The sequence below is a fragment of the Pecten maximus genome, chromosome 14 (assembly GCF_902652985.1).
Source record: "Pecten maximus chromosome 14, xPecMax1.1, whole genome shotgun sequence".
NCBI lineage: Eukaryota > Metazoa > Mollusca > Bivalvia > Pectinida > Pectinidae > Pecten > Pecten maximus.
In genome coordinates this window covers 20,268,281-20,288,684 of record NC_047028.1, presented here as the reverse complement: position 1 = coordinate 20,288,684, position 20,404 = coordinate 20,268,281, and the positions used below count along the sequence as shown (strand labels likewise).

General features: G+C 34.1%; 2 protein-coding genes across 2 annotated transcripts; both read right to left on the bottom strand.

The window, feature by feature from the left end:
• Positions 1 to 341: 341 nt before the first annotated feature.
• Positions 342 to 7,702, bottom strand: LOC117341705 (neprilysin-1-like). The gene is made up of 11 exons (XM_033903567.1): positions 7,614 to 7,702; positions 7,107 to 7,184; positions 6,032 to 6,136; positions 5,645 to 5,706; positions 5,003 to 5,054; positions 4,326 to 4,393; positions 3,670 to 3,824; positions 2,607 to 2,672; positions 2,022 to 2,117; positions 1,399 to 1,475; positions 342 to 804 (listed from the first exon to the last, which is right to left on the bottom strand). The coding sequence occupies exons 2-11, from the start codon at positions 7,136 to 7,138 to the stop codon at positions 705 to 707; spliced, it is 813 nt and encodes a 270-aa protein (XP_033759458.1). The 5' UTR covers positions 7,139 to 7,184; positions 7,614 to 7,702; the 3' UTR covers positions 342 to 704.
• Positions 7,703 to 9,756: 2,054 nt separating this feature from the next.
• On the bottom strand, positions 9,757 to 16,403 carry LOC117341797 (neprilysin-1-like). Its single transcript, XM_033903659.1, has 10 exons — positions 16,076 to 16,403; positions 15,638 to 15,694; positions 14,612 to 14,794; positions 14,261 to 14,293; positions 13,778 to 13,939; positions 13,266 to 13,349; positions 12,589 to 12,794; positions 11,433 to 11,606; positions 10,443 to 10,526; positions 9,757 to 9,900 (listed from the first exon to the last, which is right to left on the bottom strand). The coding sequence occupies exons 1-10, from the start codon at positions 16,401 to 16,403 to the stop codon at positions 9,757 to 9,759; spliced, it is 1,455 nt and encodes a 484-aa protein (XP_033759550.1).
• Positions 16,404 to 20,404: the final 4,001 nt, after the last annotated feature.

Sequence of the window (20,404 nt, the reverse complement as noted above, 5' to 3'; positions counted from 1 at the left end):
TCATTATGATTTACTGAAATGTCAACACGCAGTATGGAAGGGATGTATACGGTACATAGGTATATTTAATATCAAACACTGTGGTAATTTAAATATTCTTTGTGACTTGACAAAGCATAAAACAGTTACATATTTAGCATTTCATTAATAAATTATAAATAAATAAATTTATATTGTTTATTCCCGATACACTACAGCGCTATAATTAATTGGGAACCAATCATCAATCACGTATATAATTTACCGTGAATATCATCCGAAAACCAAAAACAGCATAGGGAAAGGGAGAAATGTGATAACACTCAATTAATAGATTATAAAATGTTTTTAATATTACCTTTGTACTGGGAATTTTTACTCACTTTCATTGGAAAAGGTGATCAGCATTAAAATAAAATCATCAAAAAGATGTCAGATTTAGATGATTTATGACGCGATGCTTTATGGTGATTTTTCATAAAGCAACTCGCATATAAACGATTTAATTTCTCGATTATTTATGAATATGAAAGATGATATATGCATTTAAATGCATTTTCCTGTTAATTACGATAAAATTACCATTTTAAGGTCTTTTTTCACAAATTCTTGCTAGTGAAACTCCCGGTAAAAGACATTTTCAGTAAAAACAACCTTGAATAGCAATAAATATATATATAATGTCCTGCCCTTGTTCAATGTTCTATATATCATTATTGATGACGTCACCAGACTGCACATTTCTTCACTGGATTCATGGGTGATCCCAATGGACACGAAAATGCTTTCGCAAAGCTTGGATTGTTTTGCATGACAATGTTTACTCTGAAATAAAACAATAAAGGATTATTACTTGATGGATTTTTCAAACTCACACTTTAAAATCTTATTCATTCGCTTTGAAGTTTTAAATAAATATTTATCAGGGGCAAGAATTAGACAGCAGCACAGGGAAATATAAGTAACATAAATGTATTACATTGGTATTACATAATATCAGTCCCTGTTTAAGTTTACAAGTTAATTTAGAATGTATTTTTTAAAGGTTTTGGCGCATGTCCTTGTTCAACGATGCTTTGAATTCAAAGCGAACAATACCACAGGAGCTCAGTGTCGCTTAATGTAATTCAACGTTGTATGTAATCCGGTATTTTATAATAATTTTAATGACTTTAGTCAAGTCTGATTTGTATATCACTGAGTCTTATCTGTTTCATATTTTACAAGTCTTTGGTAGACATACATGTAGGCCTTGTCTATATTGACAGCTAGATTTAATGGGGTTTTTTTGCTAGATTTTCTGCCTGTTGGCAAATATAACTTGAGCCTTACCTGTCTCCCAGCCTGTATGAATGTTTTAGACGTGGATGCCCTTGGCAAGAATATTATTTAGCTTTCGATTCAGACTTGGAGTCTTACCTGCTTTTTGCGTCTGCGAAAATGTCATTATTGATCCGCCGTATAGCCTCTTGTGGTGTTGTCTTCTCACACCAGGTCTTAAAATAAATTTAGGAAAAGTCATCCCAATTAGCATTAAATTAGAATTTTGATTAAATAATACTCGCAAAGGTGTAAGGCTTAGTCTCTCGCAAAAGAGAAAACCTACCTCAACCAATCCCCGAATAAACTGACGTTTTGTGTCATTGACCTTCCCTACCACAAAGTGACATTCTAAACGTGTAACCGATCATTCAGTTTGTGGCTGAGAATAAGAAGGTGAACTGAACTTTGCGAGGTGCCTGTTAGCAAATTACGTGTAGATAAGATTGATAGAAATTTTGGTTCAAATGAAATGTTGCTTTATAATAATGAAAAGTATATTATAACGATGTACACTATTTTAATTCAATGGATTTCTGACGTTAGTATCAGTGTTCAACAATCGAACTATTTCAGAAAAAAACTGTGACTATATCGGCCAGAATATAAAATTTAAAAAAAAGTTTATTACGACTGATTAAGGCTTAAGCATTTTTTTTATGAAATTCTTATATCAGAATAACTTTTGAAATGACTGAAAATATTACATAATATATACATACGCGTCCATAATTGACGAAGAACAGCTGATCGGGTTCTAAATTAATTCCCGGCAGCTTCTGTTCAATTCCGTGATGTTTTGACCATTGCGTGTAAGCCTGCCCATCAAACAATAATATTTTAATCAAATATCAGATGCATGTATACAATACTGATTTCTCGAGTCAAAGCGTACCCTAAATTCAACATTTATAATCGAAACATAATCATTCATGACAAAAAATTAGAAGTAATTATAGTATTTCACGAATTTTTTTACATATGGATATAAATAGTGCATGGTTTATTGGCCGTTGCGAAATATAAGTTCTGACTAATTACTCAATTGAAAAATAAATGCATTTATAACAAAACATCAAGTGAATTTTTCACAGTACCGAAAATATAGGTATTCGTTGAAAATACAAATGTTTCACCTAATTTCGAAATCCTACACCATGAATGTGTATACCAATCCAAGAACCAATTCATTTTCACTTATCCTTCCAATAACATCATAAGTGGATGACGTCACTAACGAAGCAACATGTTTCACTTTTGATAATGCTATAAAGCTATGTTAACACTTAAAATTCATAAGTTCTTACCGCGAAACTTTCATTTAATCCTCCGTTATCGGCAATGTTTTCTTGTAACGTCAACTTTCCATTTAACTATCAATAGAAAAAAAATATAAACATTTATCAGTTACTCTTCTCACGGAACCACCACTATCGAAACAATCACAGCATTGCATTTAAATACGTTATACTTCCCACCATCCCATTCTCTGATTTTATAGTTGTATGACCAAGAATTACTACGCAGATGTTGCACCTTTCCTTTATCAATGTACGATTTACATGAATAAGAGTAAACAAATAAATAAGTGTCGTTGTAGAATTGAATACATTTAATTGCGACCTTTCAGTTTCGCCCCTCATCCATCTGCCCTGCAGGTAGGGCGTCAGAATTGTACCTGCTGCCTCCATTGCATGATCGTAAGAGGCGACTAAATTTGGGATCTTATCTTTTCTCTTCTTTCTTAACAACTTTCTTCTTCCTAAGGTCTCCCTTGACAATGCCTCACTTTTGGCCTTTAGTTGAGCGTTCGCCGCTGTGAGGAAGGCTTTGGGTTCTGTCCCCTAGCCGAGACATACCAGAGTCTTTAAAAATGGTAGTTGCTACTCCTGCTTAGCGCTCAGCATATTTGGAGTGGGACAACTGGTTGGCCCATTGTCAGTATAATGTGACCGGGTGGGGTGTGCTGCTGGATGTCTTCGGCAGTATGCTTCAGTGAGATAGCACTTTAAATCGGCAAAAGTTCCGGCCTATCACAAGGAGACTTAACACGAACATATCGCAGCCTCCCAAAACACACATACGCACTCACCACACGCATACATGTCGCACGCATGGGAGGCCGTCCTTAAATGACCTTATATGTTAATAGGACGTTAAACAAAATAAACCAAACCAAACCAAACCCTCATCCATATTTACGTGAGAATATGGCAATTTTTCATCAATATGCTTTGGTATAGCTCATTATTAGGAGTGACCACATTTTGTCTTGATGACTTACATAGTAGTATTAAAGTAAGTATCGAGTTCAGTATAAATACTCCAATATGGGGTAGACATACGTATAACGCCAGTTCACAAACTCACCTTGCTCTCTGCCGGGTCTGTCGCTGCTGTCAATGCATCTGTAACGGTAAGACCGTCATACTGTTTGATGAAGCAGTCTGCCTTTTGTCCATACGCCGTCCTGGTATAGTTGGACCACCAATCTTGGAATGTCCCAGTCTTGCTGTATTTACTCCCTATTTGGAATATAGTTTAATAACAATGAACAAATACAGCGGTTCAATTTGATTTTAAGTTCAAATGAAGCACGATGGATTCGGGGAGAATTTAACCCTAAATGAAACCAGGTAGTATTCTGTTTAATTGTTTCCAACAGTTCTAGATTTGTAAATCATTTTTTTCGACACGTCAACTATCTTGAAGAAACAGTTGGTAGGAGAATGATAAAATCCATTATAATATTACAAGCGTCTTCCATGCCTATGATAGGATAATAGTATTAGCTGACCTTTTTCTGCGGTGATAAGATCTTATTGTTCTAAACATTTAACAATATATGCCAACAATACACTACAACAATGTACGCTACAGGTGTTAAGTACCATTAATAATGTAGCAATTAGCTATAACAATACTTTAATGCTTCCTGGTACAGGTGTCACGGTAATGTAGGGGGTATCTTCAAATGTGTATGACACCTTATTGTAGCACACGTCTTTATTTATGTCTTTACTTACCGACGTCATCGAACGCATGTGTGATCTTATGACCGATGATAAACCCAATTGCTCCATAATTTAAATATCTAGAAACAGAAATGGTGGATTACAATTCCTTCCGAAATAAATTTTCTTTTATTGTCCGAGAAATAAAACCAAAATTCGTAATCGTGTTATGTTTTAAATAAGTGATGTATAATTATAATTTGCTGTAGCATGCGTTTTCCCTTAGATTTAGCACGGCCGCCCAATCTCATTGATACACCATTCAAAGTATTAAATGGTGTTTGCTCGAAAAAAAAGTAATTATATATAGGTATGTCCGATTGAAAACAGGAACCGGCTTTTTCATATTTTACTACAATACGTAAAGCTAACTTTTTACGCAATTACACTCACTCTCCCAAAAAAATTGAGCTTCTCTTTATATCTTTTAAATTCAGAGTGAATAACTTATTAATTATGTTCAGAAGAAACTACATCGTACTCCGATTTCATACGAGTATCTTCCGCATAACTTATATGTTTGCGAATATTAAGTCTGGCGAAAATGCGATCATACCTAGAGCGCTGTTATTTATTTCTATTTGTCAGTGTAAATAAAGGACATTTCCTTATTGAAAACCTGGCAGACAAGATAAATACCGGACATATCAACAACATCGGCAAATTTCTAAAGTTACATTCCTTCATACCTGGGGTAGTTCTTATGGAAGTAGGGTGATTGCAATACCCCGGCAGGCAATACTGAAATCAATCAAGCGAATCAATCAATGAATATCAAATTTTACAAGTTAATAATAATAATAAAAAAAGTGTCTCTCTTTTTTTTTAAATTTTTTTTTTATATATACAATGTACCTTTTTTAAATTTGCATGAGGCACATGTAGAAGCACGTTTTACTAAGTACAGGGTATAGATGTTGACGCTTTAAAATATGTAATAACCATACACTAGAATATCAAAAAAATATAATTGCATGAAAAGCCATCAATTGTATATACATAACGTGTAAAATTGAAGTCTGGCGTCGTCTTACATATCTTGTTTCGTAAAACATATAAGGTTTTAAATGATGTTTTCTTTTCGTTCGCTTATTGCATTCTTGAACGATTTTTGATTCTCACTGATATAACTTATTTGCAGTATACGATAATTAGCGAAATATAAAAATATAAGCAAATACAACACTGCGTGATTTATAGATTCGCAAATTTACGATATTTACTCATGTAGGATAGTTTTCATACATAAACAAAAACAAACGCAAAACTTGACATGTCCCTTTATATCAAAAGTTAAATGACTGGAGTATTATTTTATTTAATAACTTTACCTATGATGTTATGGTTTAAATCGTAAAAGATGTCTTTCGCAGTTGGTGGTGGTGATTCCCATCTAAAATATAGATAACACATTAAATGATAAATGAACACATGTTTCTAGTAAATAAAATCTTCTTCTTGATTATGGTTGGATATATTTGGGTTTTGTGACTAGGTAAGATAGTATTGGACTCCAACATGTATCCCATTGTTCTGGGACCTATATCGTTAAGCGTATTATTCTATAACAAGGACTATATATGTAATATGGCCTTTAGAATGAGAAAACAATGTATTATACATATATACAATAAACATGCAAATATCATCCGCGCAGGGGAGCACTATTATGACGTATTGTTTTAATGATATAAGGCACATTTCTATGAATGACTTACTCTAATTCATTACTTGGTTCCGCCAGGTCTCGTAAGTTAGATACTGCCTCATCTTTCATAGCATTTAATTGTGTTTTGGAAGAACAAATTTGGTGTAATAGAACTCTGCAATGAAAAAATATGATATTTTTGATTTCTCATATATGTTAAAATATTTTGTAACTTGCCTCAATTTTTGTTATTGTGCGAAATAATAATACATATACACACCAGCTGAAATTTACACATTTGTTAACACATATTTATATGTTGAATGTCACATGTTTAATGAACGTGTTAAATACTTAACATTTCCCCAATCTAATCAAAATCTAGATTTAGTTTAAACATGTTTTATTGCCATAAAATGACAAAGAGATTAGTCAGCAAGTTTTAGAATCTAGATTGTCATTCTCACTACGTTACATGAACATCTAACAAAATAAGCGGTCACGTTCTGATGACCTTTGATATATGTGTATTTTACTGTCAGGGCGAATTGTCTCTTTGTCGATGGCATGTCATCAAAGCAAACCATTTCGTCACAGCACGTATATAAAGCAAACCATTTCGGCACAGCATGTATATACCTATATACTTTGTAGGACGAAATTACTTGAAACAAATTGACAGATTAAGCAAGCTATGCACTCTAGTCATGCTAATTCGGACATATCAAATTCACTTCCAAGAGTCTGGAAGTAGTCATTTGATTGGCTAATCCAAAAGGTCACCGCGATGTGACCCCTAACGGGATGTTATTAGATGTTTATGTAACATTGTGAGAATGACTATCTAGATTTTAATTAGATTGAATATTTCCCATAATTATATTCAACATATGAATACGTGGTAAGAAAAAGTGTAATTCGAATCTGACGTCTGTTGACTTAGGTGTCGTAAGTTCTTGAATGTGACGTCTATTGAGGGAGGTATCGTTACTTTCTCGAATATGACGTCTGTTGAGGGGGGTATCGTTTTGTTGAATGTGACGTCTGTTGAGGTAGGTGTGATAAATTACTCGTGTGTAACGTTTTTAAAAAGTAAAACTTACTCGTATGTAATTAATTGAAGAAGATTTCATACTGTAACTTACTCGTATGTAACGTTTGTTGAGGTAGGTATCATTCTTTATCTCATCTGGGTATCCTACCAAGGCCTGCAGGGCGTCTAGCTGCAACAAAATCATCATATAACTATTGTTTTTTTTGTTAACAGACTGGATATATATCATACGCGATTTTGTATAACTAATCTCTGCTACCTTATGTTAAAGTCAAATAAAAAATCCTATACATGTTATGATCAACGCAATTCTATTCAGGGACAGTAACCTTGACCAAATATGTCATAAAACATCTTTTTCTCTCTTTTGCCTGAAATATACTGTATATTACCTTTTAATTTTTTGATATTCTTTCCGAAACTTTCCTCAAATATATTACAGAGATCAGCAGCGAATGCATTGTAGAAATAAGTCAGGATTTAAGGTTAAGAAGAAATAAATCCAGTAGAATTCTGGTTATGCATTTCTCAACTATCAGTTTTGGTACCATACCATGTATTTTTGAGAGCTGAATACTTGTAAACTGATTATAATTACCTTTTGCAAAGCAGCTGTTTTTGTGGCTAGGTCCATCCAAGTTTCTCGCTCAAGCATGCCTCGCATGGTAGACTTTGTTTTAGCAAACATGTCAAGAACCTTATCATAAAAAAAAATAATTTGACTTTATCGGTGCCTTATTTAATCATGTAGAATATTTCAATGCTGGAATGATTCAATGAGTACCAAATTCGTTCATACAGACCTGTATATAAAGATAAATGAAATCTAGCAAAAATACGTAGTATTTTAAACATTTCTTTAATCTACCGACCTACAAAACAGCAAAATGAAACAACGTCCTTCATGAGATTCATCAAGGAGGGCAACGAACCAGTAACAGACACACATTTTCCCTCCCAAATAAGGCAAAAATAGTATATGCCAATCAGGAATAGTGAATGAATAATGTAGCTTATTCGGACCATCAACATAATATATTTTACAGAAAAGAAGTCTGACAATAAGTTATCTTTTTTTAAAAAACTGTACTGTTGCAAGCTTGATTACAAATGTAACACAAGCAAGGTAAAATGTAAATATCTCATACCTACAGGAAAATGATAGTAAATTAAACACAGGTAAATCGAATCAAACTTGTCTTACCGTAATAATGTCACTCTTTTAATTTCATGTGACTGCGTTTAAAAAGAAATCAAGTATCAAGACCAAGCATTTAATAAAATCATGCCGAAGAACGTTTTCAGTCCCCATATAAAGAGTACTTACTGGGCAAACAAATGTCCTCTTGTGATAATAAAATACTTCATGCCACTGATAATGTATTTACCCTGAAATATTCTTTCGGTAAATATATAGAGGATATCTAACAGTGTCTTCAGTAATACCAAATATATTTCACGAGTGGGGCTAATATTTTGATATTTTTCACGAGTGCGCAGTCAAATGTTTATTACATTTTTTATCAACGAAATCCCTACCCCGTTTGCTAACTAGGCCTACAGCGATAATTTGTAAACAAAAAAGTAGTTTCCCCTGTCCAGGTGCTGACATATATGTCGGGCTTTCTGATTGGTCAATTATTTTGGTATTTTCTAATCATTAATTTGATGGGTCAAATCAGCAAAAGTAATATGATGAAAAATATCACTTTTATAGAATGAATAATTTTTGATATTTCACTGGTAAAAATGTAATAAATCAATATATGCCAGAAGCATTTTCGTTCAGCATATACATGTATCTTTGGCAGACTATATATAATATTACTTTGATAATACTAACCTCCAGTTTGGAGGCGGGGTCGAAGTACTTGTCTACAAACAGACGGGCCACAGCCAGACTGAAAGCGTTGTTGGTCAAGTCAACACACTGCTGCCATCTCGGGCGTTCGGTCTCCGCCTCTGGTAACATCTAAATAATACTTAACAGTTATTGTTGTGTGTTGAGGTTGATACATGGTTTTATAAGCTTGCGATAAAATATCAACCGAGATATTTATTGTTTTATTTGGAAACATGCGACAAAATTCAAGTCAATATGGAGGTGAGATAACTATTTTTTTATGATAATAAAAAATAAATAAAAATGTGACATAGGCAATCAACGGTCCTGAAAATCCAGTTAACGCTAAGATTTCTGCTCATTTTACCGAATGAATAAATTAACAGATACGGTTTTTAATAGTTGAAGTTGCAATAACCATTGGTGAAATATCTATGTAGTTACCTGCTTAAAGGAATGGTGAATTTGTCTTATGTTTGCGGGTAGAGCCTCCATCAGATCCTGTAGTATCACCCAATTGATGTAATTTGCCTCCGCACTGGAAATACAAGTTTCTAGATAATAATTTGCCATACACGAAATATATTGTGGTTATCTTAAAAAGTTCTGGTTTTCATCATAGTCACAATCATCATAACACTCTTACAATAATTTAAAAACGTTAATTACAATAATGTGTTAATCATATACATTGCTAAATATTGATAGTTTGAAAAAGTGATACCTTTATATGATATTTAATGAGCAGCTTAAAAAATGTACGAAATTGCAAGTATTCACCAAAAATGCTGCGAAAAGAACTATATACAAGATCCTTTTTTGTTTTATTTTTTAGATGTTTTTTTTTCATATGTATACATAAAGTAACGTTATTTTAAAAATGATAACGCTGTTTTACTTACCGTGCCGAAGTGTTCCGGAGAAGGCCGATGAGGTTCCGGAAGAACTCGGGATTGCTAACTACGACGATGTCACTGGAGTGAATGGGAATTCCAACTTGGTCCATGTTGAAGATGTTGTAAATGTATTGCTTCCAATCCAGCTTTAAATTTGCATCGAATTATATTAAATCAATAAGCAAAATATGTCCTCTCACACAAGTTTCCTACACAGCAGATCTCGAGGACAAGACCATGTAAAAGAACAACATGATGATATGATAGGATGCGGTGTCATTCACTAGTATAGGAAGGGTAGCTAAAATGATTAAAATGCCTCAAATCAAATGCAAATAGTGCTTTACAAAAATGAAGTATTCATTTTGAAATATCAAATATCACTGCTCTTTAGTTTATTTTCTTTTGAGATGTTTAATACATTTAAGTATCGCAGTTTTATAGACGTCTCATGTTTGAAGTGTAGAAATAGTAGCTATCTGGCAACATATCTATAATTCATAATATTGATAACATTTCGGATGATTTTCAAGTATATTTGAGAAATCAAAAATCAAAATATTTTTGTTTTGTTTCTGTTATCTTAAAATATACGCCTATAGATGAGCAACAGAAACAATTCCTAGGTTTAATTCAATATGGAAAGTAATCACATATGGATCATATAAAATATTACAGTGTGACTTACCCCGGGGAAGGTCTCCATCAGTTGGTCAACGGTCATCCTTTTGTCCGTGTTTGGATCAGGATGTTGGTCCATTTCTTGTGTCAACTAAAACAAGTTGATGAACAAATATAATCTTTTGACTTATGCTATACTCTATGAGATTGTTTATTATTACAAGATTATATACATGGGAGTTTGAAATTTTGTAAAAAAAAGAAGTTTTGTTGTCTAGGCCAGTTTCTCAAAACAATATCGGTTTTGTATTCCTTTCAAAACAGGAAAACGTTTAATTGTATTATGGACATCTAATCACACCCTTTAGATAACACTCTTTTTTAATCTTTATTTTATGAATTAATTTTTTTATATATACATATTTATTTTTAGTGGAGGGGGATTGAGAAGGGTGTGTGTAAAAATCTTAGATTTGATCTTTATTTCTCCTACTGACATACCAGCTTCTGTTATATTCTAACAGTATTTAGTTTTTCCCAATTCTAGCTAAGAAAGATTTAATGGGTGAAACTACAATTGAGAAATAGTTATTTTACAAAGTTGGTTGTTTGTTCAATAATGCATTAAAATCATCAATATATAAGGATGTCCATAAAGTTTACAAATTGTCCCATATTATCACTAAAATAATAAGAAAACTTTACTTGCTGCTTAAGGAAACCAGAGATTTTTTGTGGATTGTGGAATTTGTTTACGAATAACGTATTATTTTGCAAGGCGTGACAGGTGAGATTTGTAACCATGCGTCATACTTGTATTCACATTTTTAGGGGAAATAGATCTTTATTAATAGCTTTAATATTAAAACGATTCCAGTAGGCATACACGAGCAAACTATTCAGGCAACTGCTTATGGCAAGTTGCATTCATATTATCAATGGAAATCAACTAAAAATATTCCAAATCTAAAATATCTACAAATAAATTTAAAACAGTAAATCACAAGAAGCTACAACATCCAAACAAAAACGTTTATACAAATGAATATATACGTACCTTTGCCAGTTGCGTCTCAAAGACCACCACGTCCTTTACATCATTTACTATTGTTGATGGGTTCGGGCTGAGCGCCTTGAAGACTTTAAGCATATACGTAACATAACCAGCATAGACATTGTTATTTGTTAGGTAGAGGTTCCGGTCAGGCATACTCAGATGAGGCTGTTCTAGCTGCAATACGGCATTTAAAATCACTTCAATAAAATATTTTTTGTGAATACGACTAAATATTGTAATTAACATTAAACATAGACTGCTGCACGTCACTTCACACGTAAAAACACTTATTTGTTCGATTCCATTTTTTGACCGCATATAATGAGTTGTCTACAAATTACATAACTACCAGTTATACCCAATAGGTCTTTTAAGATCTATATTTACATATACTAATTTCAATGTTCAATCATTATTAATGAATCGCCTGTGAGTAAAAATTCTTTACAGTAGGACAGCCTGGCCATGGGCAATTTTTTTGTTAAGCAAATAACTCCTGTATCATGATATGCATAAAAAATGAAAAAATAAATGTACACTATAAAAGGTATATTCAGTATGAACTATTACATACAGGCTTCATATTTGTTAAAACAAAAATTAATTAATTGGTTCCGGATTTTAAATTTCCGGATTTTCCGAAAGTGTGTTTACACAGGAAATTTAGTTTTGACTACAGCGAAAAATGGAAGCCCACAGAAAAGGTAAGATAGCAGGAAAACGTAATTTACAACATATGTCAAAACATGATTAATTCTGTCTTTAGGATAAAGATATTTAATTTCAAATAGTTTTCAGGAAAAAAAATGTGTCATTTTGGGTCAAATATAATATTTTGCATTTTTTTGAGCAATTTTTAAGCTGTTACCATGGTATTCACAGCTCTAAAAGTCACAAAAAAATAAGTTAACTTATCTTTCAGAGCTGTATTAAAATTGCAAATGGTGTCAAGATTACAAATATATATACTTTATTATTAGAGGTAATATGTAGGGTTAAATGGCAACGTTCACATATCTAAAACATGTGCCATATTTTTCAGAATTGGGCATTTTTACTGTACACTGCTACCTGAATTTGATTTTGGCAATATTTGGCGATCGCTGATCTCAGTGTTAAAATGAATTACATAGGTATTGCCTACAACTTTGCTCACGTGTATGACATGGTTCTCGGGGAAGATAGGATCAGACTCCACGCTCATGCTAAACATAGGTGTATCTATAGTGTATTTTCTAGCAGCAGACAGCATGGTCTCGAGCTTGTATTGACGGTCAGTCCAATTGCGATCAAGAATCGGCCAACCACCAATGTCCTCGAATAGGGGCTTAATAACATCGAGGCCTAATGTTTCAATTGTACCTACGGATGACAACATCACTATATTAACGTAAGCATATTGTTTGATAAAAAAAATCATTCATAATGCACTCCGTACCTCATCGGTACCGTATCAATACAAAACACTATTCACGTGAAATATTGATTGCTCTTAATATGCAATGTTCATAAAATATGCTTCGAGCATTTTTCATAGTATCCTTTCTATATATATCTGGCGGCCTAAGGTCAACATCATACCTGGTAATAGGTAAAAACCTGATAATAGGAACTTCAGGGTTGCCAGTTTCAATACAGAAGCTATATGATTCTTAAATTCATTATTTTTGTTGCTGTAAATTATTTTTCTCGTACCGTAATGAACTAAGTGATCAAAAAGCAAATTCATTAAGTAAACTTTGCACTAAAGATTGTAAATCTGCTGTAATAAAATGCAGCCTTTATTCCATAACTGGGGACGTGAGTTTTATTCAATCAAATGCGTAGTCTTACCTTCATTCAAACATGACTTGTAGAATATGATCGCTTTCTCCTCCGCTAGTGTATGTTGTGCTTGTGCAGTCTGGTTAAGCAACTCTACAGGATAAAACGAATTTTAGATAATAGTCAGAAACTGATAACATCAACCATGTTGCTATTTACTGGGCAGAAGATGAAAAATGGGAAGAGAAGAAGACCCAGGAACACTTGATGAACCATTCCTATGGTACCATCAACCCGTTAGCCAATATCAGACAAGAGCGAGTGACCTTTGAAGCTGCCTACATGCCAATTTATTTTGGGTAGTAGGTGAATAAGTACAATATGTATATTCAGACTCGTCTCGTTCCGATTATTCTTCAAGATTAACTAAGAACATGATTATTTAATGGAGTGACTAAAAAAATCGTTGATAAATATAGCTATAAGTTGGAAAAGTACCTGACTCCAACGACATGTTATACTGAGTTAAAAAAAACAATGATGAATTTTTACACGTGCAATGTTTAAATATCAATACTGACGATGTAATTTATAGTCGATCTGCTCCTGTAATTCCCATTTTAGACTCATGCTGCTCTGATCAGGTCGGATCTGACTATTGCTAAGCCATCTTCCACATGTGTATTGGTAGAAATCCTCACAAGGGCTTGCAGTAAGGTCCTGACTAGCTTTGATTTGAGTGGCTATTAGAAACAGAATAAAACTAATGGAAATGTGAGGAAGAGGAAAACGAAAAATACAGAATAAATACATTGAAGTGAAATATGACGAAGCCACCTTAGACCGGATTGAATTTAATTCAACTAAAATAAAATCAAGATATATAAAAACTCACCCGTCAAGCGGAATAATTTAAGCCAATAAACTTTACCGTCAAGTACGTAACATGTATCCAAATGCACATTCAATATTTATTTGTGTCTTACGGAAAGTTACTATGATACTAATAGTAGACACTTAAATTAATTATTCGTTATGATATTGACACGCCATAGAAGACTTACCGGCACGGATGCAGTCAGCTGTTACACAAATATCTGTAAGTTGTATAAAGAATATGAAATGGTTATCAAAGACGGTATGCGGTACGCTCTTCATACATATATATTATCGGAATATTCTTTATAAGCTAATTACATAATCGTTGATAATATCGATTGTAGTCGACAACATTTATTGTAGTTTTATTTAGGTACATTGATATATGAAAGCTATAATTTTGACTGCTGTTTTATGTTAGCAACAAATTCAGAGATCTCTTTGATGGTAATGCTGGCTTTACTATCAAACTAACGTTTTCCTCTAAACAAGTGTTCCGAAAAATACTAAAAATACAAGCAAAATAACCATCCTACCTGTTGTAATTTTACTGGATCCTATGTTGTCAACAGTTCTTGGCCGAGAGTTGATCAGTTTCCCGGACAGCTCCGCAAGGCTTATTAACATATCATTCTGGATCACAGGAGATGCCATCACTGGAATGACAGTCACAGCTAGACAAAGACTATTTGACATGAGTAAAATTATGGATTTACTCGCTGCCAATAATTCCAAAATCAACAAATTAGGACAGAAACAAAAAAATTATGATGAAAACAAATCCCAGGAAATATGTCAGCCACCAAAGGCTGTATCGGCACATTTTGTATTGATAATTCAAGCACAAATTTTACAGTGCGTCTTTTGGATAAGCCTTATGTGGAGTGGTCAGAGCTGCTGAATGACGGATTGTCCCAGAGGTTTGTCGTTCTCCGAATGCCACGGTTCAGCAACAGTGCCACTAACGTATTCCAGTATTTATAATTAAAATTAACAAATATCGAAAACAGTTAAGGTAGATTTTGATTTCTCATATATCTCTTTCGGTTTCCACCCTTTTCTTTCTTTGCATCACTGACGAGTCCAAGAAGGAAGAAAGAGTTGGATAATATATTTAGATAATTATGAATTGGCATAAATTGTTCTCGTTACGAAATGCTTATTCCAAGGTATTTATCCATGTTAAGGTATGCCTTTTATGTAGTATAGTCAAGTTTATCATCCACTGGACGATTCCCGGTTAAGGAACAGTACGATTGTAGCCATGGTGCCATCAAAACCTCGCCTCATATTGGCTGTCCCTCAGAAGGCCCCCGTCTTTGATAATAAATAGCTTATTTAATTCCACACGAATAAAGTGTTTTATAAAGACAAACGTGTAGGACATATACGTATAGTGTGTCAGCATTCAATTACCCTGCTAAATGTGTAGTACTTATAAATCAGAAGGATATGTCGTACAGATACAGTCGTATATAGCCTGACTTGCTTCTGGATCTGATTCATCATGTATAGCTATATAAATCCTACATATTTAGTGCTATAAACTGTGCTTTCCGTACCTGCTGGTGAGCTCTGCTGGGTTTTACTGGATGTCTCAACCATTGGGAAGTCGAAAGCTGAAAGTATACCAGATAGATCAGATAATTGTACCCTTTATCTATTCTTAATTACATATATTCCATTTTAAAAGAAATCACTTATTGACAATCATGCATTCTTTTTTCATAAGTTAAAAAATTTAAGTTATGGAATTTTACAGTACAGTTGTGGTTACAGTGCTAGTCTGCGTGGCAGTAAGACAACTGATTTGATTATGGTTGTAATCTAGTATCCCCTGTCTTCATGAGTTCGATTAAACTAATGTGAAAACAATTATAGTATTTGGAAGTCAATCGACAATTAAGATCCAAAATATTGCATGCACTGTACAATTTTACGAGACCTAAGACATTAACCGCCAATATTTGCACTTCCGATTTTATGGCAAAGATAATAACCTTGGTTTGTTACAGATAGCTGAGCTTCGGAATCACTGTAAGGTAAGCTATTTGCGATCGATGAACTAGTAACTCCTGAGCCTGAGGATGTGACCCGTGTTCCCATGGTCCCTGCCGATCCTGCCGATGTGACCCATTTCCCTTGGGTCCCTCCTGAGCCTGTCGATGCGCCTTGTGTCCTCGTGGTCCCTCCTGAGCCTGACTGTGTGATCTCTGTCCCATATGACATTGGAGACAGACCCGACAGTATCTGGGAGTCGAGTGGTTGGCTCGGATTACGTAGTAAAGTCTTGGCTGGAGGCTCAGGGAGGTTTAGACCTGTTTTCATTGGTTGTTACAAATTATGAACATTTACGGTCATTCTTTATTGTTTTAATATCGTGTGCTAAACAATGGTTATATTTTCGTTTTTTTTATTTAATCTTATTTTATTAATTTATTTTTTGCTTGCAAACCCGCGTTTTTAGAAAACGGACAGGTTAAATATCCTTAAAATGTGAATTTTAATCACTTATCATTCACAAAGTCATCGTTGAAGAATTCTTAACATTAATTCTTCTACGATAAAGTTTGACTTGCTCGGTTGTACGTACGTCATGCTATTTGATGTCCAGTGACATGCGTTGCACATGACCAGGTGACAGAGGTTTTAACATATTTGCAATGTCGCCATCATTCCCTTTAAATGCAGATCATTACCACCCACTGCTTTATGAAGATTTGACGCCGGCCAGTAACGGGTATTGATTAAATGTTTACATGCTTAGTATACGTGACTTTTTATCCAACCAAAACCATCTCCTATATCACATATAGATGAAGCAGACTATCGAAACTGTGTTGAAAACAATGAAGATTCTGGGCTGTCCTTCCATTTGTTACTTCATTGTCTTTCGGGTTAACTTTCGTTACGACAGAGGAGAAATCTGTTGTCTACTCACAAATTGTGAAATGAATAACACGTTTGGATGTTAGGGAGACTCAGGTGTTATCTATTGCGTAATGTCAAATCATTATGTATGCCAGGGAATGAACATCAGTATTTCGACATTCCTTTTTTGATTGGTTGTTTGAAAAGTCATCTGATTATTACGCTTACAACTGGTAAGAGAATATCATAAGGAAACAAAAAATGATGATTGCAACCTTATTGAAATAAACATAATACAGCGCAAGTGTTACTATTGCATATAGAAAATCTTAAAAGCAAATTAATCTCGTGTTTAAAGAAAACAACAACCAAATATTCGATCTGAACTCTCAAGAATATTATACTTTTAAGTGTTTTACATATGGCTAAATGAGTGGTTCTTTTACACAATAAAATTAAACAACGCGTCCTACTAGATGTAGATTTTACAAGTATGCACTCGACCAAGGCAACAACAATCCACGTTAGTTACATATAACAGTGTAACAATATAGCTGATTTGTTACTGTAGGCCTTGTTCACAACATTTGATTTTTTCACATATTTCAATGATATATTTCAACTACGACACGCTCGGTCGTACGTATGCCACGATTACAATGATATTATTCACGTTTAGAGAACGCGACGTAAACACAGTTTGATCGCGATTTACATGATCTTGGACTTTTTATATCGTAAGTACTCCTCTGTTAATTGGGTTTTTTTTTATCTTGTGTTTAAATGATTTTATTGAAATAAGTATTTCGTAGGTATGTCATCATTGCCTTATACATTTCAGGATAATAAATATAGTAACTTTGATAATGGTATTAATCTACGTGCTTGATCATTATTTATTACATAACCTTTTAGTATTATTTCGGTTCGATAAAAGAATAAACTAATCTATAATCCGGTTATAGACATCCTAATGCAGTATATAAATATAAATCCATTCAATACATGCACGGTTGATGAATAGTACGCAGGAACACTGCTCCATTCCAACCTGTATCTGTCTCTGTAGTCGTCCTGTTGCTCATCAGATGAAGTCGCGAAATTGTTTTTTTTGCAAGTATATTCTGACGTGATTATTTCTTGTACGGTACTACTTTGTCATAATCAAAATTAGTGTGTATGTGTATACTTTTAATGATATTTCTCTCCGATTTCCTGGGTACATTCATCATGTTTTGACAATTGGTTTGGTGTTTGGTATACCGCACGTTCTGTTGACTCCAAAGCTAGCTGTGTTTGTTTATTAGTTGTTTTCTACGAGGGATTATTGACATGTTGTGAGCCTCGTATTGAAGGAGGTACTCAAGAATGTTCTTTTTAGTCCTGCTATTCTCTATATAGGACCGTGTACCCAAGGACTGGTCTAATCTGGTTAGTCTATATCGAAGAGGTAGCACTCTAAAGTAAACAAGACAAGCGACATTTGCAAAAAAGTCAAAATCGGTGAAAGAGCAATGATCTAATATTTGCATAAAAAGGTCTAACACCTAAGAATATCCATAATGATATGGTAGTAACACTAGGAAAAGATGTCCCTTCACATGCTACAGTGAAAAGGTGGGTGATGGAATTTAAGCGCGGCCGACAGAGCCTTGAGGATGACCCCCGTCCTGGAAAGGACCGACCAACAAATTGTTTTTCCATAGACTTAAGTGTTAACGTTTTAGAGTATATCATTAAAATTCTTGAATTCCATATGGCAATTTTGGTTTATAACAAAAGTTAAGCGTCTCATATAACACTTAATCCAAACAAAAATTGGATTCTTCAGCTGAAATTTTTACCAGGGTAGCCATTTTGAAAAATAATCAAAAATCTGAAATGTTTACCTGTTAATTATTATGACCTGAAATTTTGAAATAAAATTCAATGGGACTTACGAAATTTATATCAACATTTCTTGTAACGTCATAACAGACTGGCCAATCAGTGGCTGCCACACATTTTATCCCTGGCTCAACCTTCTATACACTGGGGATGTTTCGAAAGTATATTTTTATATAGCCAGTATACTTTTCACAGGAAAGAGTGCAATCCATTCTGACTGAGGATCTTGCAATGAGAAAGCTTTCGGCCTGATGGGTATAAAAACATCTGACAGCTGATAAGAAGCACACCACAGGCGCATATTACCGCGTGCTAATCTTAACCTTTTCGAGGAAGATCCTGCCAACTTTCTTCAGAGATTTGTCACTATAGATGAAACATGGGCTCATCTTTTTACCCCAGAGGCCAAACAACACTCGAAACAATCGGAGCACCCTGGCTCACCCCCGCTAAAGAAGGCACAGACTGTTCCATCATCTAAAAATGTTATGCCTTCGGTTTCTAGGATGCAGATGGTATTCTGCTGATAGATTATCTCCAAAATGGACAAACAATCAATGACACATACTATGTTTCACTTCTGAGGCAGTTACGGCAAACATATTAAAATTCTGGCGCAAACACTTACCCTACGGTAAAGAGATGTTTATATGTTGATGAAAGCCACATGAATGTCTATGGTTGACATCGTGACCCTATTGGCAAAATGTGTATTTCGTTTTGTAAGATGGTGTCAGATGTTTCTCATATCATAGTTTGTATGTACTTGGTGGTCCCTTCGTCACAACTATGGATCACATTTTCGACGGTCTCTTTGATGAAGTAGAAGACACCCTGCCTGGACGCCTGGTTTATTTATATGTCAATGGTATCTATGTAATCCCATGTTTTGTTCATATTTTATCAATTTGAATTTTAGAAATAGATTTTGCTTGTTGCATTTAGTGATGATTTTATTTGGTTTTGTGTAGAATTTTGATATATTACGGTAATGCGTCACACAGTTTTAAATAAATTTGATACCTAAATAATATCTACGGTACATGTAAACTGCCTACCTAACCCAACGGTGCACATGTTATAGTCCATTTTTGTTTTGGTAAATTATAGCACCAGATGCGAGACGCATTGAGATTTGAACAGAAAAACTAAGTTTGTTCCGGCCTTCTTTTTTTTTATGTTTTTCCTTACTGAAATTATCAATATTTCATATTTTAAGGTTTTAATGCCTTAATATCAAATCATAATCTTTAGATCTTACGGAGACAACGACTACCAACCCCCCCCCCCCCCCCCCCCCCCCCCCCCCCCCCCCCCAAAAAAATAACCTAAATTAAATTAGCCTTCTTAGGCTAGTTGGCTTTTTTTTGTTAAGATATACTATACATATGAGGAAGTTACTACATTGGTTTGCTGGATTTATTCTTTTGTGTTTTTGAGTTATCAAAATGACTGCTGGAGTGTATAAGTATTGAATTCCATCATTTTGGTCATTATTTTCATCAAAACCTGATAAAAGTGTTACGAGTAAAGTACTATAAAGCAAACATTTACTGGTTCCCCACTGAATG

Bases quoted from the DNA above. Each gene is read 5' to 3' on its own strand.
- LOC117341705 (XM_033903567.1), bottom strand. From the start codon at position 7,138: ATGATACCTACCTCAACAAACGTTACATACGA. The intron at 2,673-3,669 runs GTGAGTTTGTGA...TTCTATTGATAG, and splicing joins CAGACCCGGCAGAGAGCAAG to TTAAATGGAAAGTTGACGTT. The intron at 1,476-2,021 runs GTATGTATATAT...ATTTATTTTAAG, and splicing joins TCTTCGTCAATTATGGACGC to ACCTGGTGTGAGAAGACAAC.
- LOC117341797 (XM_033903659.1), bottom strand. From the start codon at position 16,403: ATGAAAACAGGTCTAAACCTCCCTGAGCCTCCAGCCAAGACTTTACTA. The intron at 12,795-13,265 runs GTAAGACTACGC...TGTCATCCGTAG, and splicing joins CAAGTCATGTTTGAATGAAG to GTACAATTGAAACATTAGGC. The intron at 9,901-10,442 runs GTAAGTCACACT...GCAAATTTAAAG, and splicing joins TGATGGAGACCTTCCCCGGG to CTGGATTGGAAGCAATACAT.